Genomic DNA, 23620 nt, shown 5'->3' on the forward strand with positions numbered 1-23620 from the left:
TTTTCCCCCAGATGTAGGTAGCGGACGCGCGTCTGTTTGAGAATCCATCATGACGAACGATTCTGACGCTTCGAGTCGAGTCTTGCTTGTTCTGACCCATTCATTCATTCTGCCTGGGCTTATCGGTCTTGTCTATGCGTTCCTGTCGTTCAGGTGCCCTATTGCGGGCTGATATAAAGCCTCGGTCTACCCTTCGCTCTTTGCTTCTCCTGCTACTCTATATATCGATACTCTGCTCTTCACAGGTTGAATCTACACTTCTCTCTCTCTCTCTCTCTCTCTCTCACACCAATACACGTAACATTTAGACCAAGATCATGGCATATACCAATGATCAACAAGGCCCATTCTGGGATTTCGTCCGCGGCATGGATCACCACGGCGCGGGTGTCGATCGCGCAGGCGGTCCCTTCAACAGAGGCACTCAGCCAGGGCGTCCAGCCGGCCCTCACCCACCACCCCCTCCTCCGTTTGGGACTGGCTTTCCATTTGTAGGCTGGGGAAGTCCAGCTCATGGCCATTACCATGGTCCAGATAGCTTCCCATTCGGAGGGCCAGAGAGACATGGACGTGAAGGACCAGGCTTCTTTGGCACGAGGGGCGGGTGTGGAGGACGCCACCATCGTGAGAACCCCGGTAGCGAGAGATCAAGATCGCGCACAGGGTCGCCGGATGGTGGGCACGAGTACGAGCACTCCGGCCGTGAAGGCGAGGCGAGAGACGATCACCCTCATCCTCACCCTCACCCTCATCCCTACGGCCCACGAGGCGACAGACACGGTCGTGGTGGCCATGGACTGCGCGGAGAAAGAGGGCCAAGATCTGGACACCACGGGCCCGAACGCAGAGGTCCTCCTCCTCCTCCTTTCGCCGCTGCAGGACCGATGAGAATGAGATTCGACTTAAACGGTCTTTACCAAGCGCTCACCAGCCATCCAGCGATTCAGCAGCACCCATCATGGGCGCATATTCTCCGCTCATACGCACCGCAAGCTCGATCTGCCGGCGAGCGGCCTGGCCCGCGATCAGGCGAGACTGGCCCTGGCCCTGCCCCTGCCGACGAAGACGCACCAGAGGATACATTTACGCCTCCCATCGACGTCTTCTCCACCGAGGCCGCCTACGTCTTACACATCGCCCTCCCAGGCGCCAAGAAGGAAGACGTGGGCGTGAACTGGGACGCGGACAAGGGGGAGCTGAACATCGCAGGTGTGGTCTACAGACCGGGCGATGAGACTTTCTTGAAGAGCTTGAAGAGCGGCGAGAGGAGAGTCGGCGCGTTTGAAAGGAGTGTAAAGTTGCCGCCCAGGGGGAAGGAGGAGGAGGAGGAGGAGGAGGGGGCAGAGGTGGATGGGGAGGAGATTGGTGCGAAGCTGGAGGATGGGCTCTTGGTTATCACGGTGCCGAAGGTGGAGAGGGAATGGATTGAGGTGAAGAAGGTTGATATCAACTAGGATGGAGGTCATTTGGGCGAGGGGCTTTGGATTGGAAGGTATTTGGATAGGCGTTTGTGATTGACTGGTGTTTTCAAGCTTTGGTAGCTCGTTGGAATTTCGTAACAGTACTTGATGCATAAGAAATCCGAAAAAGACAATAAATCTATACGTCGAGAACGATTTAGTAATCGAGCCGTGACATGCGGGTTGACGAAAATGTGCTATTGACGTAGCTTCTGATTGTAGCTTCTGGATATCCTTCCCTCGCCTTTCCGTAACCCTCTCCAGGTGTGGCTGTGGCAAATCTTGTCCCGATTTGGCGCCACGCGCAAAGTAGTTTCTTAGCCTGATTTAATCTCCTGGCTTCCGAAGCCTCTCCTAGACAATTCTCTCGAGACAGCTCCTAGTATATTGCAAGAATATCTTTTCCATCCAACGATTCAGACACCGACTGCACACAGAATTCGGAGGCGGTGAATTATTTTTCATTACACTATCTACATAAGGACATTAAATCATCGTAAAACTACCGTGATCGACGAAGGACAGACGGAAATTTCCCACCAACCCTGCTAAAAATGCAGGACAGACACGTATGCGGCATCAGTCTGGAGCTGCAGCCCTTCTGTCCTCTTTCCTGGTACCCTCTGGCCTCTGTTTCGTTTCAAGATCAAATATGTATGCCATTCCCTCCAACTCAAATTATGCGTGCACCAATTCTGCCAATCTCTTCTCGATGATCTCTCGTCCGTTCAACGTCCTCCACACCTCAGAAGGAGCCTTGCTGACTATGTCCCAGCTAATAAGATTATTCGTCAGGTGGCTGAGGTCCTCCTGCTTCTGCTCCCACGTTCGGTCTCTCTTGATTTCAATACCCGAGCTAATGAGCGCCAAAGGGGTCGTCTCCGACTGGATATGTCTGGCGCTGCTGACTTCATTCTTAGTCAAGGAATCGGCAACCAAGGATTCCTGGAGTTTAGCCTTGATAAACTTTCCGTTCTGGTAAGCAGAGCGTCCATAAACACGGTCCTCGCGAGTGCGGCCCTTGAAGATGGCTGCGGGCGTACGGTCCAAGCCCAGAGGCGAGATAATGCCCCATGCCCAGAGAAGGAAGCCTCGGTGAGGAGAACCCAAGCGGTAGAGGAGATCCTCATGGAGTGGATCGATCAGGAGAAGGCCCTGGACGTCGCCGCCGTGTCGCGAAGAGAAGATTCGGCTGTAGATGCTGCCGACTCCTGCGCTGGCCAAAACCCATGGTCCGTCTTCGCCAGCACGAGCCAGAGCTTCGGAGAGGACATCAGCTGCCATGCCGGCGGAGAATGGTGACGGGGAATTGTCGGACCAGCCAAATCCTGGGCGGTCAGAGTAGCAGTAACGGGAGATGCTGCCGTTGGCCAGGGCGTTAGTTGCGATGCTGATCATCCCATGCTCGAATGGTCCATCACCGGCCTCGAAGAGGACGGTCGGCAGTTTCTTTCCCGCAGCGTTCGTCACGTTCGTAGATCCTTCGCAATACAGATGGATTTGGTACTTGGCGCCATCCACGAAGATTCGCTCTCCCGGTGCGTGCAGGGAAGAATCGCGAGATCGGAGGATGAGAGTTGCAGATAGGAGAATAGCGACAGCGGCCATAGCGATCAAGACCACTGTAGAGAAGAGGACCGAGGTCCACTCGCCTAAGGTACGACGAGACTCAGCGCGACCTGTAAGGCGTTCCTCTTCCTCTCGCTTGCCCCAAGCGACAATCCGGTCTGTGATGATGGTCCAAATGGCGATCAGCACCGCCCAAATAACGCTTGCAATTCCAACCCAGCCCTCCTCGACCCGAAGTCTTGGGACAGTAATGATCAAGATCATATCGAGCAACAAGACAACTGCGACGATCAAGCACGATACCTGTGCAGCCTTGGATGGAGTAGAGAAGGATATGAGGCCCAAGAGAAGCAGGCCGAGTGTCAGGGTAGTGTATGAGAAGTCGAAGAATCCGGACCCTCGAGAATGCATCCCGGGAGGGCTGACGAAAATGGATACCAGCAAAAGTACCCACCAGAGGAAGGTGATGATGGCGAAGAAGACCGTAAAGTAGCGGAGGAATCGGACGCTCCAGAGGTTGTATGGCGATACCTGCACGTTGTTAGCATGTACATCCCATCATGTACTCACTACCTACAATTCGTGTAGGGAGCCGGACATTCGAGCGAGTTGGGGACTTACTGCTGGATCATCAGGGCTCAGGTAACCTTCAGCTGGACGCGGAGGCAGCAGACGAGTGCGCTCATCGGTCTCGGTGGATGCGCGGGGCTGGGGCTCGGGCTGGGACTGAACAACACGACTGCTGGAGTCTCCATTCTGGCCATTGTCCTCGGGTTCGTCGTCCTTCGTGTTGCCCCAGAGCGTCATGTTGATGGGAATTGAGTGGGCGAGTCTGGAAGTGGGTTTTTTATTGTGGGGATATCAAACTCGGGTCGCGGGCCTCGGGGGCAAAGCTCACAAAGAAGAGAGTGAGTGTGAGAGGTGAACAGTGGCAGTCGTCAGATGTTGTGGAAGAAAAACCGGGTTGGGTTCAAGTCTTCACTTCACGGGTCATCAAACTGCGAGCAGAGCCAATATCGACTTCGAGCCAATAGTGAGCGCTGCCGGGGAAGTTGCGAATGTACTTGTTGTTGTGGTGGCGGCGGAGGTGGTGGTCATGGTCACGTGGTCGTGATCGTGGTCTGTTTCTGAATGATGTCACCGTCTCAATTCCTTCCCATTAACCAACCAACTCACCAGCCACAAGCAACTCATCCCGGGCCCGTGTCACCGGTGCCAGTAGCTAGATCATCAAGGTCCACACTTGACAGACTAGGTACTGTACCGGTACCGGTATATACAACTATCATGTTGAACTTAAACGTGGAGTTAAGGTTTTAAGGTTAAAAGCTTTAATTAAGTCCCTTTCCCTTGGTACTCTACGGCAGTACTTACTTCCGTACCAGTATCTGTTCCCCCATGTCGGATATCAATCACACAGCCCGGGCCGGCACCGGTATTGCTTATCTTATCGGCTAAGCGAGCGCTGCTTCTCTTATCCCATACTCTCCTGGAGCTCGGGATGACTATCCAGAATTCCAAACTATCCAAAGGCAAACTCTCAGTCACTTCTTCACTCGGCCACGGTGGAATGTCCGACCTGTTTTGCCTGTTCCTCACTACTTGATACTGCGCATGTTCGACGAACCCTCCCTCACTCACCCACTGATTCGCACCTCTCCATTCCAGTTAATTACCCCACCATGAGCGGCCTGCAGAGATCCTTCGCAAAAGCCAAGCTGGCAAGTTATCCAGCAACAATGCCTCCGCTATCCCAAGATGTCGACGAGCCTGAAGAAGAGCCGGACCAGTTTGACACTGAGCTGGCACAAGATGACGACTCTTCTTCTGCATCATCTGCGTCTTCAGCCTCATCTACAGGGACCATTATCCCCTCGCAGAATCAAAAACTCTTCGCCCGGCCCAAAGGGTTAAAGTCTCCCTCTTTCTCGGGTGACTTTGACTAATGCGAACTGTTCTCAGATCCCCAAACAAAAGAACCATGGACCAGATTCCATGGACCTCTTATTTCGAACGCGAACTATTTCTCGAATCCACTACCGAAACTTTCACAATAATGCACCATGCCTACCTCACGTCTCCCATTGGTAATGCGCCACTGTTTGTCACACACCATGGAGCAGGATCATCCGGGCTATCATTCGCCTTGTTGACAGCCGAGATTCGAAAGTGTCTGCCAAATGCAGGCATCCTCTCCCTTGATGCCAGAGGGCATGGCTCTACCACGACCACACCCGATCCAGAGATCATAGACTTGAGCCTGGAAACCCTAAGCGCAGATTTGATAGCCATATTGGACAAAACGAAGAAGCGAATGGCCTGGAAACAACTTCCTCCCATGATCCTTATTGGCCATTCCCTCGGAGGGGCTGTAGTGACGAACGTCGCAAAGAGCGGGGAATTGGGAGATGCAGTACTCGGATACGCGGTACTCGATGTTGTCGAAGGCTCTGCGATTGATGCGTTGCAAAGTATGCAGACGTATTTGTCGACGAGACCTGCAGGATTTCCGTCTTTGGAGCTAGGCATAGAATGGCATATTCGGTCCAGAACAATTCGAAATTCAATGTCAGCGCGGACGAGTGTACCTGCACTGCTAAAGCACGATCCAAAGGTACGAAGCTCGAGAAGCTGGACGTGGAAAACTGACCTGGCCGCCACCCAACCTTTCTGGGAAGGATGGTTCGTTGGACTCAGTAAGAAGTTTTTGGAGGCGAAGGGAGGAAAATTGCTTCTACTCGCGGGGACAGACAGATTGGACAAGGAGCTGATTATCGGTCAAATGCAAGGTATTGCCATAGGACTCTATCAATGGAGTCAGGCTGACAGCTGATAGGGAAATATTCCTTGCAAGTCTTCCCCGAAGCAGGACACTTTATACATGAAGATCTACCGGAGAAGACTGCTATGGTGATAGTTGATTTCTATAGGCGGAACGACAGGAGTGCGTTGGTCTTGCCTCCGAAAGTCTCCGACATGTTACGAGCGGGAATGAAGGTATAGCAGGAATCATGATCTACTCCTGAACTACGACGCTGGAATTTCTATAATACCAGGTAGCCAGCCTACTGGCCCAATCAGCCCGCTTCCAAGCACCCTCAGTCTTTGCGGGAATTTCGAGCTATGAATGGTTACTACAGTGCAAGGAATGGCGTATGAAAATCCTTGAAACTTTTGCGCAATATCTACGAGACTGCGAAGAGAAGCCGTCAGCCTTATAGCCTGCCTTATCTCGTGGATTTCACCACTCTAAACACAAGATTGCGCGCTGCGATTTCCAGGTGAAATTGGTCTCCTGGGAAGACCTAAAGATCGTTACCGAGAATGCGCTGCCGAACCACGATCTCGGGCATCAAGATCCAGTCGTGAGAAAACCCGATTGGTGGATTGACCTGCCAGCCAGCCTTGTTTACAAAGCTGGAAGACGAGATCCTTGATTTTGACAACATTGATTATTTCCGCAGCGGGGGGAAGACGAGATTCAAGGTGACAATTAGGGTTAGGCTACTGGAGACGGGCCGTACCTGCCTATGTAGTTGGACCCTTCCGTTCCATCAACATTGCGTGAAAGCTTGTCCGTCGCCTTTCCAACCTTTTCAAACTACTACCTCACATCTAACTTGTCGAGAATTCGTTCGTGAATCTCGATTACCCACGCTTGCTCACCAACGAAAATGATAATCGCCAGAATGCAGTTCAGCTTCGTCATCGTCCTTACTGGACTCCTTTCCCTTGTGGCTGCGCAACCAGAGGGGGCTGAGAAGAGGCAAGATGCTGCGTAAACGCGCCCCCTTCACCCTAGTCTTTCAATTGAAGTCAGAGATCAAAGACTGACCTTGAATCTAGACAATCGACAGTCGCCGCCGACCAGCTATTGTCATATTTCTCAGTGCTCGCAACCAGTACGTCCGACCAATCGCCGAGGGATTGTTCCCAGGAAACTCACTAGAACACTCACTAGAACACTCACTAGAACACTCATGCATATCACCTCCATACTGATCACCACAAACAGACACAGCCTTCGTCGCCGCCGGCTCCGCCATCCAAATCGACGCCGCCGCTATCTCCTCCCTCTCCGCTTTTGAAGATTCCGTTTCCGCTGTCTTTGCCACGCAGGGAACCCTGGCAGCCAACTACCTCGAGGCTATCCCTGCCGCGGTCCGTCCCTTCTTCAGCTCCGTATATGCTGCCCAAGCTAGCATCCTCACCGCGAACGGTTTCAGCAATCCCATCTCGACGTTGCAAAGTGAGGTTGGAGGAAAGGCGACGAGTACGATTAAGGTGGCAGCAGCGCGGGAGACGGGCATGGGCCGCCTGGGCAGCATGGTTGTTGCCGGGGCGGTGGGATTTATAGGGATGGTGGTCGCGTTGTAAGGTGGAGAAAGGGACGGGTGGTGTTTGTGATGAAGAGTAATGCTTGAGAGGCTTGCAAGTCGTATGGAGTTTTTCTTAGGCGTACCAGGAGGTTAAGATTGAAGAACAGACCATGGCGGATAAGGTATCATACCCAGATTAATGGAAATGACGATCGCCAATGTCTATTGAACATACATTTGTCCGCGGCATCAGTAGTAATAAAAATCCGGATCTGGATGCCCTACGAACTCTGAGATTTAACGAGTCCGCAAAGCCACTCAAGTGTCCCGACGATACTGATGAGCTAGATCTGGCTTTCGGAATCAGGCCTTTGGAGTTGGTGGTTGGATATCATGAAGTAGTAAAATTTGCAGCATCAATCAATGTTTCGAAATGCTGTAGGACGTACGAAGTATATGTGGATGGATGGATACCAGCACCAGGCAAGACGAGGCTTCTGTATCAGAAACGATACTTACGGCACGTACAGATTACTGTTCGAGCCTGGAGATCTTCTTCCATCCTGGATTGACTGACCCGTGTGAAACTTCACTTACTTGTCCGGGGCTTCTTATGTTCTGGTGAAGTAGATCTGATACCTGGTATGGAGAAACACGTCGAATTTTTTGAGTGTTGGGGGAGATGATATGGATATGGGTTGTGGGTTGTGCTAGCATGAGGGATACTCCGTAAGAGCTTCTGGAACAGCATAGGCGAAGTCGAAGTCAACACGGGGGGGGGGGGGGGCTGCATGTACGCCGAGAACCGAATCGGGACCCTTGATGTATCTCTAGACGGCAAGTTGCAGGATAATCGTGGGAGTTGGCCTCATAACTTTTGGGGTCCTTTCCTAATTTTTTCGAAATAAGTCTGTCCTGAGTCGGATTGAAATTATTCTTTGTCTTCTTGATATTTCTTAGAATATATTAGAAGCTTGCAAAAGCTACGAAGTCAACTACTACTATTAACCGAATAAGCCCGAGTACCAACTGAACATCAACTTTCGAGCTCCAGGCCACCGAGAATGCTACAACGGCGTCGTACAGTCGTAGAACAGCTCGTCGAGTCCACTGAGCTTTCACAATTGCTGTCCAGTAACATGCATGAATAGAAGGTTTTCAATGAATGCCTGATCATCCGGATCGTGTTGTGACGTCAACACCAACGCTTCCGCTAGAACCTCCGGCCACTTCTCCCTCTGCAAAACCGCACTCCTGTGATTCCACCCATCGAACCACCAATGCCTGCTACACCTGGGTAGATCAGCTCCATCCACATCCCTCAAACACACCAGCTCAGGCCACCTCTCCGCCCTCGGTGCCCTCAGCCTCCTCACAGCAGCCTCCTCGCCATCTGCACCACTATCCTCTTCGTCAACATCCAGCTCCTGAGCAATCTGATGCATAGATCGTGTCCCATATTCACCCCCGAACGCCACATTCTCCGGGTCACAGAGAACACCTAGGGTCCGCAATCCCGTGAAGCGCTCCAACTCCCTCCCGCCGTCCGCCGCATGACCCAGCAAACTGTCTTCCCTCACAAGTAACCTCCGCACCTTCCCCATCTCCTCGTCACTCATCTTCCTCCCAACCCTGCCCGGAGACGAGCCAAGCGAGTCCCAGCAGAGGTCCAGGGTATCCCGCTCGAACGAGAAGTACACCCTGGCGAACTCTGGGGAGGACGCGAAGTGCAACTGGTACGTTTTGAGGGCTTGGTAACGGGATTCAGAACAGGTGTGTAAGAGGGGAGGGGGCGGGCGTCTGGATACGAAGGCGCGCTTTCGGGCGTTCCAGCAGATCTTTACGATGCGGCTGGTGGTGGTGCTGGTCGTCAAATGTTCGGAGTATATTTTAAGACGCAGCTCGACGGGGAGCTTGGGGAAGAGTGTGAAAGCTGTCCCAGGCTTGGGTTTTGGTTGAACGGCTGGTCGGCGGCGGGAAGGCATGTTTACTGTAAATCTTTTGGAGGATTAGTCCGCAACGATAGAATAATAATCAAAAATCACATGGAATGTCGATTAGAGGAAGAAGAATTGTAAGCTGAGGGCTTGAAGATATCATGACCGCATAATGGGATCTTCGTCGGAAATCCTTGCCCAAAAAAAAGTGATTGTAGATGAAGGTTGAGATAGAGATTCAGGGTCAGGGAGACGCACGTGAGATCCCGTGCCTTTAAAGTTCAGCGCTTTCTCAGCCCTCTTTGGCCGATTTTTCTGTTGCGTTATAAAAACTATAAGAGCTTTTTCATATAGTAAAGCTTTCTTATATAATAACTGTTTCCGCTCTAGATTTATCAATAATTTATAAGAGAATTTAGAGGCTCAAATTTTAGTAAAAACGATTAATATCATTGAAAATCGATATGAATTTGATACGTACTTGACGAGTTTGTATTTAGAGCTTTGCTGCTTTTATGAAGAAAAAACAGAGAAACGTTTGATATATCTTTTTAATCGAATGAGGATTAGAATACGTCGAGAATTAAAAAAGTTGCGCTCGAATTTACTTGACGTTGCATACAAATTTTAGTGGATCTGAAAACCAACAAATCAAAAGAAGGAATGCAATATGTAGATATAGCTTTCAATATATAGAATTAAGCTTTGTTAATATATTACAAGATGTTGCAATTCTGATGGTTTCATATTGAAGTTTATACGATCAAATTTGATTTGCACTTTTCAGATTCGAGTGCGCTCAAAAGAGAGGTGCGCAACCTGATTACCATGAGAAGGGCTGACAAAGCGCTGAACCTGCAAGGCACAGTCCCATTCCTTTCCGTCAGTGATCACAGCCTCACAGCCTTTCCGGACCTTATCAAATCCACCTCCCTCCAAACGATGTGAAGCTCCTCAACGTCCGAAGACTAGAGCCCTACTAATGAGTCCCATTAAGCTATGAACAATGACCCCGCCGCAACCGACCTGCCCAGCTCGGAGACGCCTCTACCAGAACCAGCTTCCGTTCCTATCCCTGGCCCGAGTGCCAGCAATACTGCCCCGGCGGGTGGCGGCGGCGACGACGACGAGGAGGACATACCGGTGATTCAATCAAATGTGCTTACACCGGCCCAGCAGAAAGCCCAGAGCGATGCGAGGGCGCTGTTCGAGAAGAAACATGAGTTCATCACTTCGCTGACATCAAACCTCGATGTCCTGATCTACGCGGAGCTCTCGATCCTGTACTATATGGAGTCGGTCCCCCGTTGCCCGTGTCTCGCGAATTGGCCAAGATGCTAACAGAGGAGCAGCTGCTCTCTCTTCCGCTTCCTTCTCCGCGTTCTCAACCAGATGATGTTCCTAACACCCAAGCCATCCTTCGTACCGCCAGCGCCGCAGCACCGCCCATATATCGGCGCCATCGTCCTCCCCAACATGATCTGTGTGCTCCTCCACCTCTTCACCGCGCGCCCCGAAGCTGGAGAAGCCATGCGTGGCTACCTGCACGGAGGAGTGATTATAGATCTCATCGGGTACAAAGGACCGACTTCCAGGTTCCACATGATACTACTCGACCTTCTAGTGCTGAGCTTGCAGTTTTTTATGCTGGCCGTGCATGTGGAAAAGGAGAAACTCTCGGCTATAATTGAGGTGTACAAGAAGAACGATGCGGTACCCGTGACGGCTGTATCAGTGGCGCCAACGCAGGATTTGGATGCAGAGGAAAGAGGTGAGATAGGCCATAGAAGTGTTAGGAGGAATGGCGATATGGAGATGCAGGAGATAATACCACAAAACGACGGACCTTCTTCGATTACAAGGATTGGAGAGACAGACGAAGAGAGAAACGAAGAACGCGAAAGGCTGCTCGCAGAACCATCTCCGGCTCAAGAAGAAGTAGAGGATGGGAGTACTCTGGAGCTACTTTGGTCAGCATCGGCCGTTGTAGCAGAGTTTAACATTTTTTACAACCTCAGGAGGCAGTGGCGGGATTATGGTTCTGCTACAGAGTCTGCTCTACAGACGGTTGGCTTCTCTGCGGAGTTTGCTGCTATCACAGCGAATCGACGAATAAATGCAGCCAGTGCCCGGTTACAGCGAGACGTGGAGGCCCTAGGAAGGAATTGAGATACCCAGCTTTGTATATAGTACGGAACAATATCCATTCAAGACCAAGTTGACTAAAGCCATTCGTTGGCTCTCAAAAAATGTATTATTATGCTATCTTCCTGCCAACGTTCCCAACACCAGCGCCCTTCACACTGACTATGATATCGTCGCTCTCATCCTCATCAGCATCTCTCAATCCCCAACTGCTCGCTCCAAACCTTTTCAAATCCCTACCCAGACCAATAAACTCCTCCGTTCCAACCACATCTCTCCCTAACCGTACTCTCCCCACATCCTCTGACCCCATTGCCATCAGAGTCAAGACCGTTGGCGCCGCAGCCCTCGTTATACAGCCGCCCTGCGATATGACCTCCAATAACTGATACGCACACTGCTTTCCCACATCCTCCGGCGTCACCCCCCCCTCACTCGGCGCCGGCACGTCCGCCGAGTATATCACGCCCTGCGAACTCGTACTCGCAACCAGACTCAACCCAAACCCAATCCCCGTCCTCTTCTTCCCGCCCGGATTCGCGCGATCCCCCGCCGACACCAGCGGCGCCTGGTCGTACTGCGCCGCGATCTGGATATCGCTGACCAGGGTATTCAGCACCCCCCTGGCCGCATGTATCATCCGCGCGTTGTTGCTGGCCGACACGCCCGTACTGTACGCCACGCCGCGTACCCGCTTCACCCGCCCCGGGCTCCGGTTCATGTGCAGCGTCTTGGGGAGCCGGAACTGGCTCCCGAAGCGCAACTCCACGATCCCCCCTCCGCCCTTGCCGCCCGCGCCGGTACACGAGCGCTGAGTGACGCGCAGATCGAGTTTGGCGGACATGATCCCGAAGCTCTCGTAGAGCGGCAGGATGGCAGTCCGGAACGTGTCGACGCTCACGTCTCCCGTCTCCGTCGCACTGGTGATGACGCCCTCGCCTTCGAATTTCACGTTTATCGGCGCCTTTGAGAACGGGGCTAGCATGCACAGCGGTAGTAAAAACCAACTGACGCCCCTCTGGCAAGTATCCGGCAGTACGCATCTCACGACGTCGGAGCCGCCTGTCGAGACGCTGCCGGTTATGAGACCGGGGTTGTAAATGAGTTTCGTACCGGTGTACGAGATTTGCATGGTCGTGCCATTGGTGATACTATCGAGGAGGCGGAGGAAAGATACCTCGTGAGGCGCAAGACCTGGGTTCGTAGGCGATGAGGAGCGAATATTGGAGATGGCAACTGGGCGACCGGTCAGAGTTGAGAGAACGAGTCGATGTGTGAGGGACTTGTGAGATTTGAATCGCAGATACTCGGGGGCAGGGGCAGACATTGCTGGGTGTCTACAAGTTTGTTGGGGGATCGCGAAGAATATATACTTGCCATACTTCGCTGCTCGATTAGATATAAAAAAAAGCTCCTTATCGGGATACGCACGCTAATTGGTCCCGACACCATGAAGTGGGGCTACGACGATTTCTCCATGCCCCTCTGAATCGATTTAATAAGCAACATCGTTGGAGATAGCTCACTCACGTAATTCACAATCTGTCAATGCTAGTATAGTAGACATCTGTTCATTTCCTAACGCGCTTGGAAGAGTCACTAGGCTAAACCAGATAGTGAGTGCTCATGGAAATTAGACACCATGCTGCCCATGCCCATGCCCATGCCCATCCAGATCCCATCCTCCCTCGCAGACCAGTTTTGGAAAGCTCGCCGGTTTTACAGTCGTGAACCAGATTGCATCGGAGCACGCAGTCCAAGAAGAAAAGACTCCAGTATCGCATAGTGTTACATGCAGAATCGCAAATCAGAATCGCAATGGGATGCCGAACGAGTGCCGTTGCTTGGAAGAGAATCAGAGGGCTACCAGATAAAACCGGTGAGAGTAATGATGGATAAATCCATCAGTCATCTTCTTATGCAGAGGCAAGTTGACGCATCGTGGATAATAGACCAGGAGGATCTGCCGTATTCTTGGGAACGCGAGATACCAAAACTTAAGAATTAAGCAGTGGTCTCAACCGAGTCAGGCTCTGCAATTGATTCCTGTACATTGTTAGGTTCCATGATAGTACCAGATCGCGGGAGCTCCCTCTGGGTGCTGGCTTCTTACCTCCTCGGGTTCTTCGGCAGCCTTCGCTGGGACAACTTCAATCTCAGCTGGAGCACCCTTGGCCTCTGGAGTAGCTGATCCGTCTACTGAAGACTTCTCACCTCCCTCGGACTTCTCAGCATCGGCCTTCTCATCCGTCTCAACCTTGTCCTCGGCCGTCTCTTCGGATTCCTCCTCGGTTTTCTCTTCAATTTTCTCCTCGGCCTTCGACTCAGCGGATGATTCCTTGGTTCCATTTGTGGCCTCAGCTGGAGAAGCTTTGGTGCCTTCTACCTCAGACTTAGCCTCGCCGTTGGTGGCTGGAGCCGAGCCTGAAGCTGGGGTGGTGTCACTGCTGGCAAGTAGCTTGTTCCATTGGTCAAGGAGCTTTTGAGATCGCTTCTTAAAACCGTGTACATCTTCTTGCGGAATCTTAGGTAGCTTGAGAATCGCCTTGAGGACTTTGTTGATCTTCGTAGCTCGAATAATGCTGACCTCAAGATCATGGTAACCCTCGAGCTTGGAGACGAACTCGGACATCTGCTTCATCTCTTCCTCCTTTGGGTCCTGGTCTCGAGTCAACAGGCCCTTTTGAAGCTTATGGCGCAGGAAAAGGATTTCTTTCTGGTGACTTGTTAGTTTTAGAAATTTCAAAAATTGCGCACGCAACCTACCTCCTTCTTGGCTCTCTTCTCCTCAGCTGATAGTTCTGGTTCCTTCGGCACAGTAACTGCAGGAGTCTCAGAAGTCTTAGGGGCTGCCTTCGATTTCTTTGGCTTGGCCGCCTTCGGAGTAGCTTCCTTCGGAGCCTTTGGGGTGGAGGCACCATTCGTGGACTTGGTTGTTAACTTGATGGTGGTGCGAGCCTTCTTGACAGAATCACCAGCCTGGGGGGTCTCAAAGATTTGATCAGCAACAACTCAACTGATGTTGAAATATCAACTTACCTCTTCTGCCTTTCGCTTCTTCGTCTTCTTGGGTTCGGCACTGGCCTCTGCTCCCTCGGACTCGGGCTCTGCCACATCAGGCATCTCGACGTCGTCCTCGTCATCTTCCACAACAGTCTTGGCAGACTTCGTGACCTTCTTAGGAGTTGCGCTCTTCTTCGCTGCAGCCTTCTTCTCAGCTTTGGCAGCTTCCTTAGCCGATCGCTCTGCCTCACGTTGCTCCACGAATTGCTTCAGGATCAATTTGAAGTAGCCCAAATCGTTCTTCTCGGCGGCAAGTGTACGAGCAGCAGCCAGGTCCTTTCTCATATTTGGCTGGACGTTTCCTACTGTTGAGAAGTCAAGGTCCACCAGGTCGTAGTTGGGGATCCAGCCACTATAGTACTAAATTAGCAATCACTCACTACCAATGACCACGCCAGTCAGCACGACTTACAATTCATTTGTATGGAGGTACATGACGGGAAATGTACGCTCGTTGACCTTGGCTCCACCATCTGCAAAGTCCTCTCTGTAGGTACCATCGGCTCTTGCGGCAGTTACTGGTCTATTCCGAAGAAGGGTAGTTGGCAGCATTGTGTCGTCGCAAACAATCCCGGGCCACAGAGGATAACCCTTCAATCGGATGTAGAAGTAATCGCCGGGTTTGGCATCGGTGTGTGTCAGTCTGGAAAGGGAGGCCTTCTTGCTGATCTTCTTGCCCTTATGCTCCGGAACGCCTGTTGATTTGCGTCGGTTTCCACCTTTGTTCTTTGCGGCAGAAGCAGGTGTTCCGACTGTGACATCCGCAGGTCCCGTAACAGCAAGAGCCGTATCATCTGGCTTTGCGGTGTCCTTCATTTTGCTGTCTTCTTCACCAGGCGCAGGGTTGTTTTGTGTGACGTCGTCGGAGGTTGTTTGCGTATCGTTTGTGTTTTCAGCTTCGGCACCTAGACGCGTAAAGATAATGGTTAGCGTGAAATTACTTGATTAGATGTATTGTAACAAAAGGAAATAGTGTGTTGTTGCTACCTCCTGGCGCGTCTTCGGTCGCGACTTCCGCCTCCTTGGACTCGCTGATCTCAGCACTGCTGTCTGAGACTGGCTTAGTCGAGCTTTCTGCTTCTTTCAATTCGATCTGAACTGCAGCATCAGCATGCGCTGGCTCGGCCTCCATAATAGGAGTAGCAGAATTGGGGCTAGCCTCGTCCGACATCTTGCTGTGCTGTCGCGCCGCGGTCAGATAATAGTATTTGAAGACTGTAATTGTGCTTCTAGGGTGATGAGACGCGTCGGTAACAAATGTCTTGATCAAGGGTATGCCCCGAGTCGCGGTGAAGATGGTCTGATGGTGATGCCTTGATGGCGTTGTGGTGACGGGAATCGGGGAAGGTGAGGGAAAGAATCGCCAGAACGTAATAAACTTTCGGCCTTAGGTGGATTGTATCACGTGTGGGTCAGAAGTTGACCAAATTCAACACCAACCAACAATATGACGGCACTACCGCCTCGGGAGGAATGACAGTAGTAGCAACGTAGCGAGACACAGCAAATTCACAGGCACTGCGGAGAGAAAATTCACAGCGCTAAGGAATCCCGAATAAAAGACAACAACTGCTGAATACAGTAAAAATCGAAGAAAATAAATAGAACGGTTCGTGATAGAAACACCCTCACCGTTCTCACAAAAACGCCAATGCCAACACCAGCGGAACCAGCACGAGCTCCAGCCAAGGGCGACGAGACAGTCCCCGTAAACCAATGAAGATCTGCCTTCTGCGAGTGTCCGGGACACAGGCAACACAGGCAACACAATCACTGGGAGCCAAAACAGAGAAACCAATGAAATGCAAACTGTCCTTGTATCCCTGGTAAACTCGACATTGGTGAAAGCGTTTTTGCCCATCTAACTTCTTCCTTCATACCAGTCTATTATACAACATCGCCCTCGGATTTGAAGGTGGTGACCGGAGCTTATTCAGCGCTCTCTTCATCTTCATCCTCGTCCTCGTCCATGCCCTCGGCGACATCTACCGAGAAATTGGGATCCTGGTCTACACCCACGTAGCTGTCACTCATCAAAAACAGCTTCAAGTCGTGCTTGCCTGGTGTGGGTACCGTGTATTCGAGCTTCAGGGTCAGCGACCTGCCTATCGTAATACGCTTGATCGCGAGGAGTGTCTTCGAGCTCTCTTCCCCCACCACCAACCACCAGTTCTCCATCTTCTTGGTGGGGTAGAAAGGTGCATGCACCGTGGTGTCCACCTCGGCCGACTCATCTTCGTCGTCCACGTCCCGAGTGATCTTGACCTTGATGTAGGCCGGCTCTCCGGCGGTGAGCCCTTCTGGGTCCTCCAAGTCGAATTCCAGATCGACGTTCGGGTATTTCGAGTTAGTGAAATTCGCGGCCTGGCCAAGTTGGCTCTGAGAAAGCCCGAGCTGTTTTACTAGGGCCTCATAGTTGGGATTCTCTGAAGGGTCCATAGCTTCCATGAACTCGAATATGTCATTGACACTGCAGGAACAGTTGTTAGCAAATTTCATTGTATCCTTGGTTGCGGAAACGTACCCATTTGCATTGGCAGCCTTGATAACTTCCGGTGTGAAGTGTGGAATTTGCTTCAATGGACTATCGCGGTCCCACATGCCCTGCACGACCATCTGTGACATTTCCATGGCATTCATAGCGTTTATGTGGCCATCTGAAGAAAGAACATCAACAGTAGCACTGAGTAAGCCCAACACCTTGGTTAATATGATCTCCTGGTCCTTCACTAGGTCGATAGGTAGCTGCATCCTTGAGAAATGAGCCTGCATGAGTACGAAAGCCTTGAAATGTGGGGAATCAAAGCTCGGTTGTGCCATCTTGACTGGAACTCGGTCGTAAATTCTGCGGAGGAGACTGTCTTCGTGTCGTCTGATTTGAATGGACTCGAACTCAGTTGCAGAAGTAACAATCTCAAGAATACCTTTCAACTTTGTCCGGCTGCTCAGCGACAGCAAGAACGTCTGCATAGTGATGTATGAGATGTTGTAATATGCAGCAATCATGGCTGCATTCAGTGGCGTCACTGAATCGTCCTCCTCATCGAGGTCGATGATTTTGGTCTCTGCAAGATCCTTCAAGGTGGTTTCTACAAGCTCAGACAAATGTGCACTGAGGCCTTCGTGGGACGTGTCTGCCAAACTGTAGTAACTTGGGTTTGCTAGGAGTCGTCGGTAGAAATATGTAAATGTGGCCCAGTTGATAGCGTCCTCAGCAGATTCGATCATCTTGGTGCTGATCTCCGAGACGAAAGCATCGTGCAAGTACACCTGAAGATGGCTTTCAATTGGGAGAGCCTCGTTCAGGAACTTCTTGTAATATTCGCGCTTGACAGCGGGTACCATTAACACACCTCTGCTAAGCTTGTCTTCCAGCGGACGCGAAGCCTTTCCGAACATTTGAAGGACTTCACTAAGCGGATAGTCCACGTAACGGTGCTCTCTACCTTCGTAATACTGAGTTCCCATGACAATCACCAGGTGGGCGGTACTGTCAAGTTCCCAGCATACGTCTCGGGATGCCACCAAGACTTGGATAGCGCCTCTGTCATAAAGATGCTTCACGATACGTTTGTCGTTCGTGCTCAGAGCTTCGTGATAATAGCCAATGCCATGAGATAGTGCCTCAGCGAGTGCTTCCTCTCCAATCCGTTCAAGAAGTGGCTTGATCTGCTCTACGTCGACATGCAAGAAACGATCCTCGTCATCGCTAGCTACACAGGCTGATAACAGATCTCTAGTTGTTGACCTAGCTTGTTTTCTGGTGGGGACAAAAACAATTGCTGGTTTTTCTGCAGACATTTGTAGGATCGAGGCATAGGTTGGCTTGGCCATAGCAAGCATGAGGGATGGAAAGTGTGGTACTGTGAAGGACTGGATGTGAAGCTCGAGAGGAACAGACCGCACATGCGGACTGAAGTTATAAATGTTGTGCTTCTTAGCATCAATCCACTCGCCGATGTCTCTGGCGTTAGAAAGAGATACACTCAATCCTATGATGCGAAGAGGGGCTTCGGTTTGAGAGCGGATGTAGTTCATCCGCGAAACAATAATCTCATACACAAATCCAGATTGTCCTCCGAGCATATGGAGTTCATCGGCGATAAAGAGCTGAACATCTTGCACCTTCTTACGGCGTTGCCATTGGCGAGAAAGAATATCCCATTGCGCAGGTGTGCCCAGAACCAAATCACCTCTTTGCAGGAGCTTCAAATCGGCTGTGGTTTCCCCAGTCAACTTGATGATCTCCTTACCACCACGGAGCTTTGAAAATCGTTGTTGCCAGTCTTGATATCGGAGGTCAACAAGCTCTTGAAAAGGTGCGACATAGACAGCCGCACCTGCCTCAGGCTTTGACCAGTGGCGAAGCAATGCAAATTCTGCACATACAGTCTTGCCGCTTCCCGCAGGGGCTCCAACAAATACATTCTCATCCGTGGAATACAGTGAGTTAAAGGTTTGAGTTTGGATCTTGTTGAAGCGCTCCCAGTTGGGATATAGAGCCCGGAAATCGTCGGTCTTCAAAGCAGCGACTGGCAAAGGCTGCAAGTCTAAGAGCTGAGTGTGGGGAGGGAACTTCTCTGGTAGAATCAACTTCTGGAAAGAGACAGCAAGCTTCGTCTCTGAGTGCATCCATCTGTCGGAGACGACGGTTACAAAATAATTAGGCGGCATAGGCTCCGTGATCGGTACCGTGAAGTCGACTACGTGCTCATTGGCTTCGGCCTGGGCAAAGTCTTTGCGAAGGATGAATTGATCGTGGAACAAGATGTCTTCTCCGTCGCAGTCTTCCGCGATGATCCAAAAGCTCTCTGCGGTTCCGTGAACCTCATCGTCCCACTCAAAGTTCGGGGTTATTGTGAGTTCTACCCTAAGCATTGATCTTGTCATGGGCTGTACCTGAGCCTGGACCTCGACACGAGGAAATTTCGAAACAAGATTGCAAACTGTTCTACCAGCCTTTGGCAAACCAAGAAGTTCGCCCATACGAGGTGGATCAAGATCGAAATAGCTCGCCCACGGCACGGCGATCCTCTCTGCCTTGTGGATTATATCTCTCGAGCAGCTAGGGAATTGGCGCAGAGGACTCATGGTTGGCCACATTCTCTTCTCGGCCATTTTGCAAAGCTCCAGTGCTGTCTTGGCGACAGAAGACCACCCCTTTTTGAGCGTTATTTCGAAGATGGCCCTAAGAATACGTCCAGCTGACTGAGTGACGTAGACCAGATCAGCCATCAGAGCCAGACCCTCAAGCTTGAGACGGGATATAAATGCTTGCAAGAGAACATTGATCTTGGCGTGAGGCTCCTCAATGCTTTCCTTGACAGGAATTGGTACCCGTCCTAGCAGCTTAGCCAGCTCCAACTTTTCATCTTGACGAACGGGAATGTACTTGAATTCGTCACTCAAAGCAAACACGCGGAATAACTCGATTGGGGTAATCGATGGCTGAATATGGTGATTGTAGGTGAGCATCGAGCTGTGGGTGATGTAGTAATGAGAGGCAATTCGTCCAAGTTCAGTTGGCTGCAGCTTGCCAGTCTTCTTGTCGTATTTAACCAGGTTTGACTTTTCGAGAACAGCAGCAGCGGAATGAATGAGGTCGACACGCTTCTGCTCGAGGGCGTTGTCTTCTTCATAGTCAGCGCCTACACTGTACAGACCCGGCGATCGTAACATTCGAACGAAGAGATAGGTATATCCAAGCCACTCAACACCTTCATCACGGCTTCGCACGTTGCCGAGAACAATCTCGGCGTTAAGGTTGTCAGCTAGCTTGCTAACGAATTGACTTTCGATGGGAAGTTGCTGGTTCAACAGAGACAGGTAGTATTGCATTTCAGATTGAGTTGTGATGATGATGCCTTCTCCATATGTATCGTACTGAGGTCGACCAGCTCGACCAAGCATTTGGAGGACGTCTTGTGGACTGAGCTCGACCCAGCTACCCTTCTCGGGAGAGTAGACTTGCGTGCCTTTGATTATGACAGTATGCGCTGGTAAGTTCACACCCCATGCCAAAGTAGCAGTACAAACAAGCACTTGGATCAAACCGTCGTTGAAAAGATCTTCCACAGACGTGCGATCTGGTCTACTCATTCCGGCATGATGAATACCAAATCCATAGGGAAGAATATCCTTCAAATCTCTGTCGTTGACGGATTCGGCTTCGGTATTGAGTGCTTCTGTGCTGCCAGCATCACTTCGGAGAATTTGACCGATAGTCTCCATTTCCAGAGCCTTATCTCTGATGTATCTGGCAGTTTTCGCAGTCTCTTTTCGAGAGTGCACGAAAATGATCATCTGGTTACGATTGGTGCCTACGTGCTCGAGAACCTTCGTGTATGTAATGTCGTTCATGGTCTTTAACTGCTTGATGGCCTTCTTCTCAGTGATGCCAATGAACTCTTGGCGAAGTGGACAAGGACGGAATGAACCATCAAAATGGAACATGCCTTTTAATGGATCAACACGAAGGAAGCTAGCAACATCGCGGTAGTTGGGTAGGGTAGCAGAAAGACCGACCAGACGGACTGGGTCACCTGTTTGCTCCATCTTTCTAATCGTCCTGCTAACAATGCTCTCCAACACAGGTCCACGGTCGTCGTGCAAAAGATGGATTTCGTCAATGATGATCAGCCTAACCAAATTGGTGTAGCTGAGATCGGTGGCCTTTCTTGTAATGACATCCCATTTCTCCGGGGTCGTTACAATAATTTGGGTATCCGCAATCTGTTGCTTCGTGAGTTGTCGATCGCCTGTAAGCTCAGAAACTGTGATACCATATTCCTTCAGTCTTCCACCAAAGTTGCCAACTTGCTCTTGGACAAGAGCCTTCAGCGGGGCAATGTAAACAATCTTGAAAGCATCGAGGTTGATTTCGCCAGTCTCGGGATTTCTATTCTTGCCAATCTCTCGGAGAATAGTCAGCATACCAACGTTGGTCTTTCCACTTCCCGTAGGAGCACAAATCAACATATTTCCGTCATCATTGAAAGCTTGTGGGAAACATTTAGACTGAATTTTGTTCAGTTTCGCCGCTGTACTGAAGGGAACTCGAGCCCACTCTGGCATTTCAGTAACCGGGATATCGCGGTCCCCAGGATCGTTGCGCTTCTTCGGAGCTGGTACATGGATTTCCTCGTAGCCTTTGAAAGTACGTTTTGTTGAACCTTCTGGGAGCTTGACCTTCGGGTTGGTCATGAGGTGGTTCCCTTGGTCAAAAACCAAATTTTCGAGATTGATCAGTTTTCGAGGTTGTAGACCACCGACCAGTCCATCATCGCCAGTTGGCTCTGGTTTCGTAGATCCGCTTATTAATGAAGCAGGAACGTCAATGTCCATCTTGATTTCTAGCTTTCGCTGTTGTGAAGTATCACTAGATTTGGTAATGCCTCGAAGTTCATCCAGAATCCACAGCAGGCCTCCAGAGGCAATTTCTCGCTCAATAACACCACGAGACTCTTCATCCTCAGCTCGAGCTAATCGTGTAAGCCAAACAACTTTGTCACGGTTGGCAATGAGTTTATGTACCAGTTCGTGATGCTCCCAGTCGAACAGCTCCGCAAGATCGTTTTCAATCTCTCGCAATTGCTTTTCCTCTCCACCTTCCTCGTCAGGAGCACCTGACAATGTTTTAAGAGCATCCTGGGTTTTGACCTGTTGAGTATGGGCATCCGCGTAGATGGCACCAATTTGTCTTTGAAGCCAATACGCGTCGATATCGCGAGCAGGAATAAAGCTCTTGTCTTTGCCTTGTTTGCTGGCACTGTCGCCTGCTAGAGAATCGATAATCATCGCGTCTTCTTCCTGAAGCTCGTGTGATTCTTCATCCCGATCTTGAGCAGCGCCCCCGGCAGTCGCGCTCTCTTCTGCACCGGGCCGATCTTCGGCGTCGCCCTCGTCTTCGTCTTCGGAGGACTCGTCGCGAATTTCGTTGACCATTTCTTGTCCGTCCTCGTCTTCTGAAATGTCATCAAAAACCACCGCAACTCCCTGGCGATCATCGATCTCGGCCCCATCTTCAGCGCCATTCTCTCCGTCTCCCATCACCTCATCCTCGTCTTGCGCCTCGTAATCCGTGATCTTCTTGCCCAGGTTGACAAGCTCGTTAAATTCCTTGGGTGAAAGCGTTGCACCGAGCAAGTCGTCGATCTCTTTTTTTTTGTCCAAATCCTTCAGATCGTCGTCCTTGAGGTATTCCAGTACAGCGTCTGCTGCGCTCCGCACAATTTCATGGGAGACGTCTCCGAGCTTGTTTGCGACGGTTGTCAGAATCAAGTCATATGTCGCGCGAGTTGCTGATGTCCGCGGACGGTAGACGATACCCTCCACTAAGGCATCTGCAGCAGAGAGGATGCCAGTTCCTCGAAGCTGCGAAGGCTCGCCACGTTTTCGTTTTCGCTGTTCACGCTCCAGCACGTCCTGCCCCTCTTGTAGACCTCCCCTTTCCACATCAGGCAGTCCTGAAACCTTCTTTTTCTGCTTTGGCGCGTTGTCGCGAGCATTTCGAGAGCCCATATCCCGAATACTCAACCGCCCAGCAAGTGATTCGGGGTCTCCTGTGACTTCATCGTTGCGCCGAGTAACGAATCGACGGTCCGCCTGGAGGACCAGGTTGGACATCGCCGAGTACTTGTACTGCGAGACATCGCGCTGTTGATCAGTCATGACGGCGGAAATTCGAGGTAAATGAAGGAGGCTTCAGAGGTATTCGAATGGAGTTTGTTTTGCGTTGCCAGAGTGAAGGGGGAGACGGTGAGAAACTGCCTGTAACACGTTCATCCAGCAACAGAGCGCCAATAAATCATGACAATTTGCCGATTATCCTGAGAGAGGTATGCCCCTCCACGTCGTCGTCGTGGTTGAGCGTTAACACGGTTGGTAGAAGATTTCCAGATTTACATGTTAGTATGTACTGGCTCTAGTGTCGTTTCCATCAGATCACTTGGCGCCTGCTTAGCTTAGCCCCGCGCTCCCCTCAGGTACAACTTTATTAGCATCTTGCCACTTGCCAAATCAAAAACATGCAGCAAAGACACCTTCTTTCAAATTCGCGGGTCCACGAAATCAGCAAATTTTTGCTATGAATCACCACTGGGAAACCTCTTCCTCTGCCTATTTTCTC

At 50.9% G+C, this 23620-nt stretch overlaps 9 protein-coding genes across 9 annotated transcripts; 4 read left to right on the top strand and 5 right to left on the bottom strand.

Moving 5' to 3' along the window:
* Positions 1-317: 317 nt before the first annotated feature.
* L3040_006431 (uncharacterized protein) lies at positions 318-1454 on the top strand (the record flags this gene model as incomplete). The annotated part of the gene is made up of 3 exons (XM_066154114.1): positions 318-491; positions 535-849; positions 948-1454. The coding sequence occupies 3 exons, from the start codon at positions 318-320 to the stop codon at positions 1452-1454; spliced, it is 996 nt and encodes a 331-aa protein (XP_066011099.1).
* A 684-nt stretch (positions 1455-2138) lies between these two features.
* L3040_006432 (uncharacterized protein) lies at positions 2139-3836 on the bottom strand (the record flags this gene model as incomplete). The annotated part of the gene is made up of 2 exons (XM_007289219.2): positions 2139-3560; positions 3651-3836. 2 exons carry the CDS (start codon positions 3834-3836, stop codon positions 2139-2141), a joined length of 1608 nt encoding a protein of 535 aa, XP_007289281.2.
* Positions 3837-4711: 875 nt separating this feature from the next.
* L3040_006433 (uncharacterized protein) lies at positions 4712-6032 on the top strand (the record flags this gene model as incomplete). The annotated part of the gene is made up of 3 exons (XM_007289220.2): positions 4712-4938; positions 4992-5818; positions 5866-6032. The coding sequence occupies 3 exons, from the start codon at positions 4712-4714 to the stop codon at positions 6030-6032; spliced, it is 1221 nt and encodes a 406-aa protein (XP_007289282.2).
* A 686-nt stretch (positions 6033-6718) lies between these two features.
* Positions 6719-7406, top strand: L3040_006434 (uncharacterized protein; the record flags this gene model as incomplete). The annotated part of the gene is made up of 3 exons (XM_007289221.2): positions 6719-6807; positions 6876-6931; positions 7045-7406. 3 exons carry the CDS (start codon positions 6719-6721, stop codon positions 7404-7406), a joined length of 507 nt encoding a protein of 168 aa, XP_007289283.2.
* Positions 7407-8466: 1060 nt separating this feature from the next.
* On the bottom strand, positions 8467-9333 carry L3040_006435 (uncharacterized protein; the record flags this gene model as incomplete). The annotated part of the gene is made up of 1 exon (XM_007289222.2): positions 8467-9333. The coding sequence occupies one exon, from the start codon at positions 9331-9333 to the stop codon at positions 8467-8469; it is 867 nt and encodes a 288-aa protein (XP_007289284.1).
* Positions 9334-10284: 951 nt separating this feature from the next.
* L3040_006436 (uncharacterized protein) lies at positions 10285-11454 on the top strand (the record flags this gene model as incomplete). The annotated part of the gene is made up of 2 exons (XM_007289223.2): positions 10285-10580; positions 10638-11454. 2 exons carry the CDS (start codon positions 10285-10287, stop codon positions 11452-11454), a joined length of 1113 nt encoding a protein of 370 aa, XP_007289285.1.
* Positions 11455-11542: 88 nt separating this feature from the next.
* On the bottom strand, positions 11543-12757 carry L3040_006437 (uncharacterized protein; the record flags this gene model as incomplete). Its single annotated transcript, XM_007289224.2, has 1 exon — positions 11543-12757. One exon carries the CDS (start codon positions 12755-12757, stop codon positions 11543-11545), a length of 1215 nt encoding a protein of 404 aa, XP_007289286.1.
* Positions 12758-13434: 677 nt separating this feature from the next.
* Positions 13435-15664, bottom strand: L3040_006438 (uncharacterized protein; the record flags this gene model as incomplete). The annotated part of the gene is made up of 6 exons (XM_066154116.1): positions 13435-13476; positions 13544-14146; positions 14197-14418; positions 14470-14845; positions 14906-15398; positions 15481-15664. 6 exons carry the CDS (start codon positions 15662-15664, stop codon positions 13435-13437), a joined length of 1920 nt encoding a protein of 639 aa, XP_066011100.1.
* Positions 15665-16422: 758 nt separating this feature from the next.
* L3040_006439 (uncharacterized protein) lies at positions 16423-23163 on the bottom strand (the record flags this gene model as incomplete). The annotated part of the gene is made up of 2 exons (XM_007289226.2): positions 16423-16963; positions 17018-23163. The coding sequence occupies 2 exons, from the start codon at positions 23161-23163 to the stop codon at positions 16423-16425; spliced, it is 6687 nt and encodes a 2228-aa protein (XP_007289288.1).
* Between the last annotated feature and the right edge of the window lie 457 nt (positions 23164-23620).

This window comes from Drepanopeziza brunnea (genome assembly GCF_022702325.1).
Source record: "Drepanopeziza brunnea f. sp. 'multigermtubi' strain 214-2 chromosome Unknown ctg11, whole genome shotgun sequence".
NCBI lineage: Eukaryota > Fungi > Ascomycota > Leotiomycetes > Helotiales > Drepanopezizaceae > Drepanopeziza > Drepanopeziza brunnea.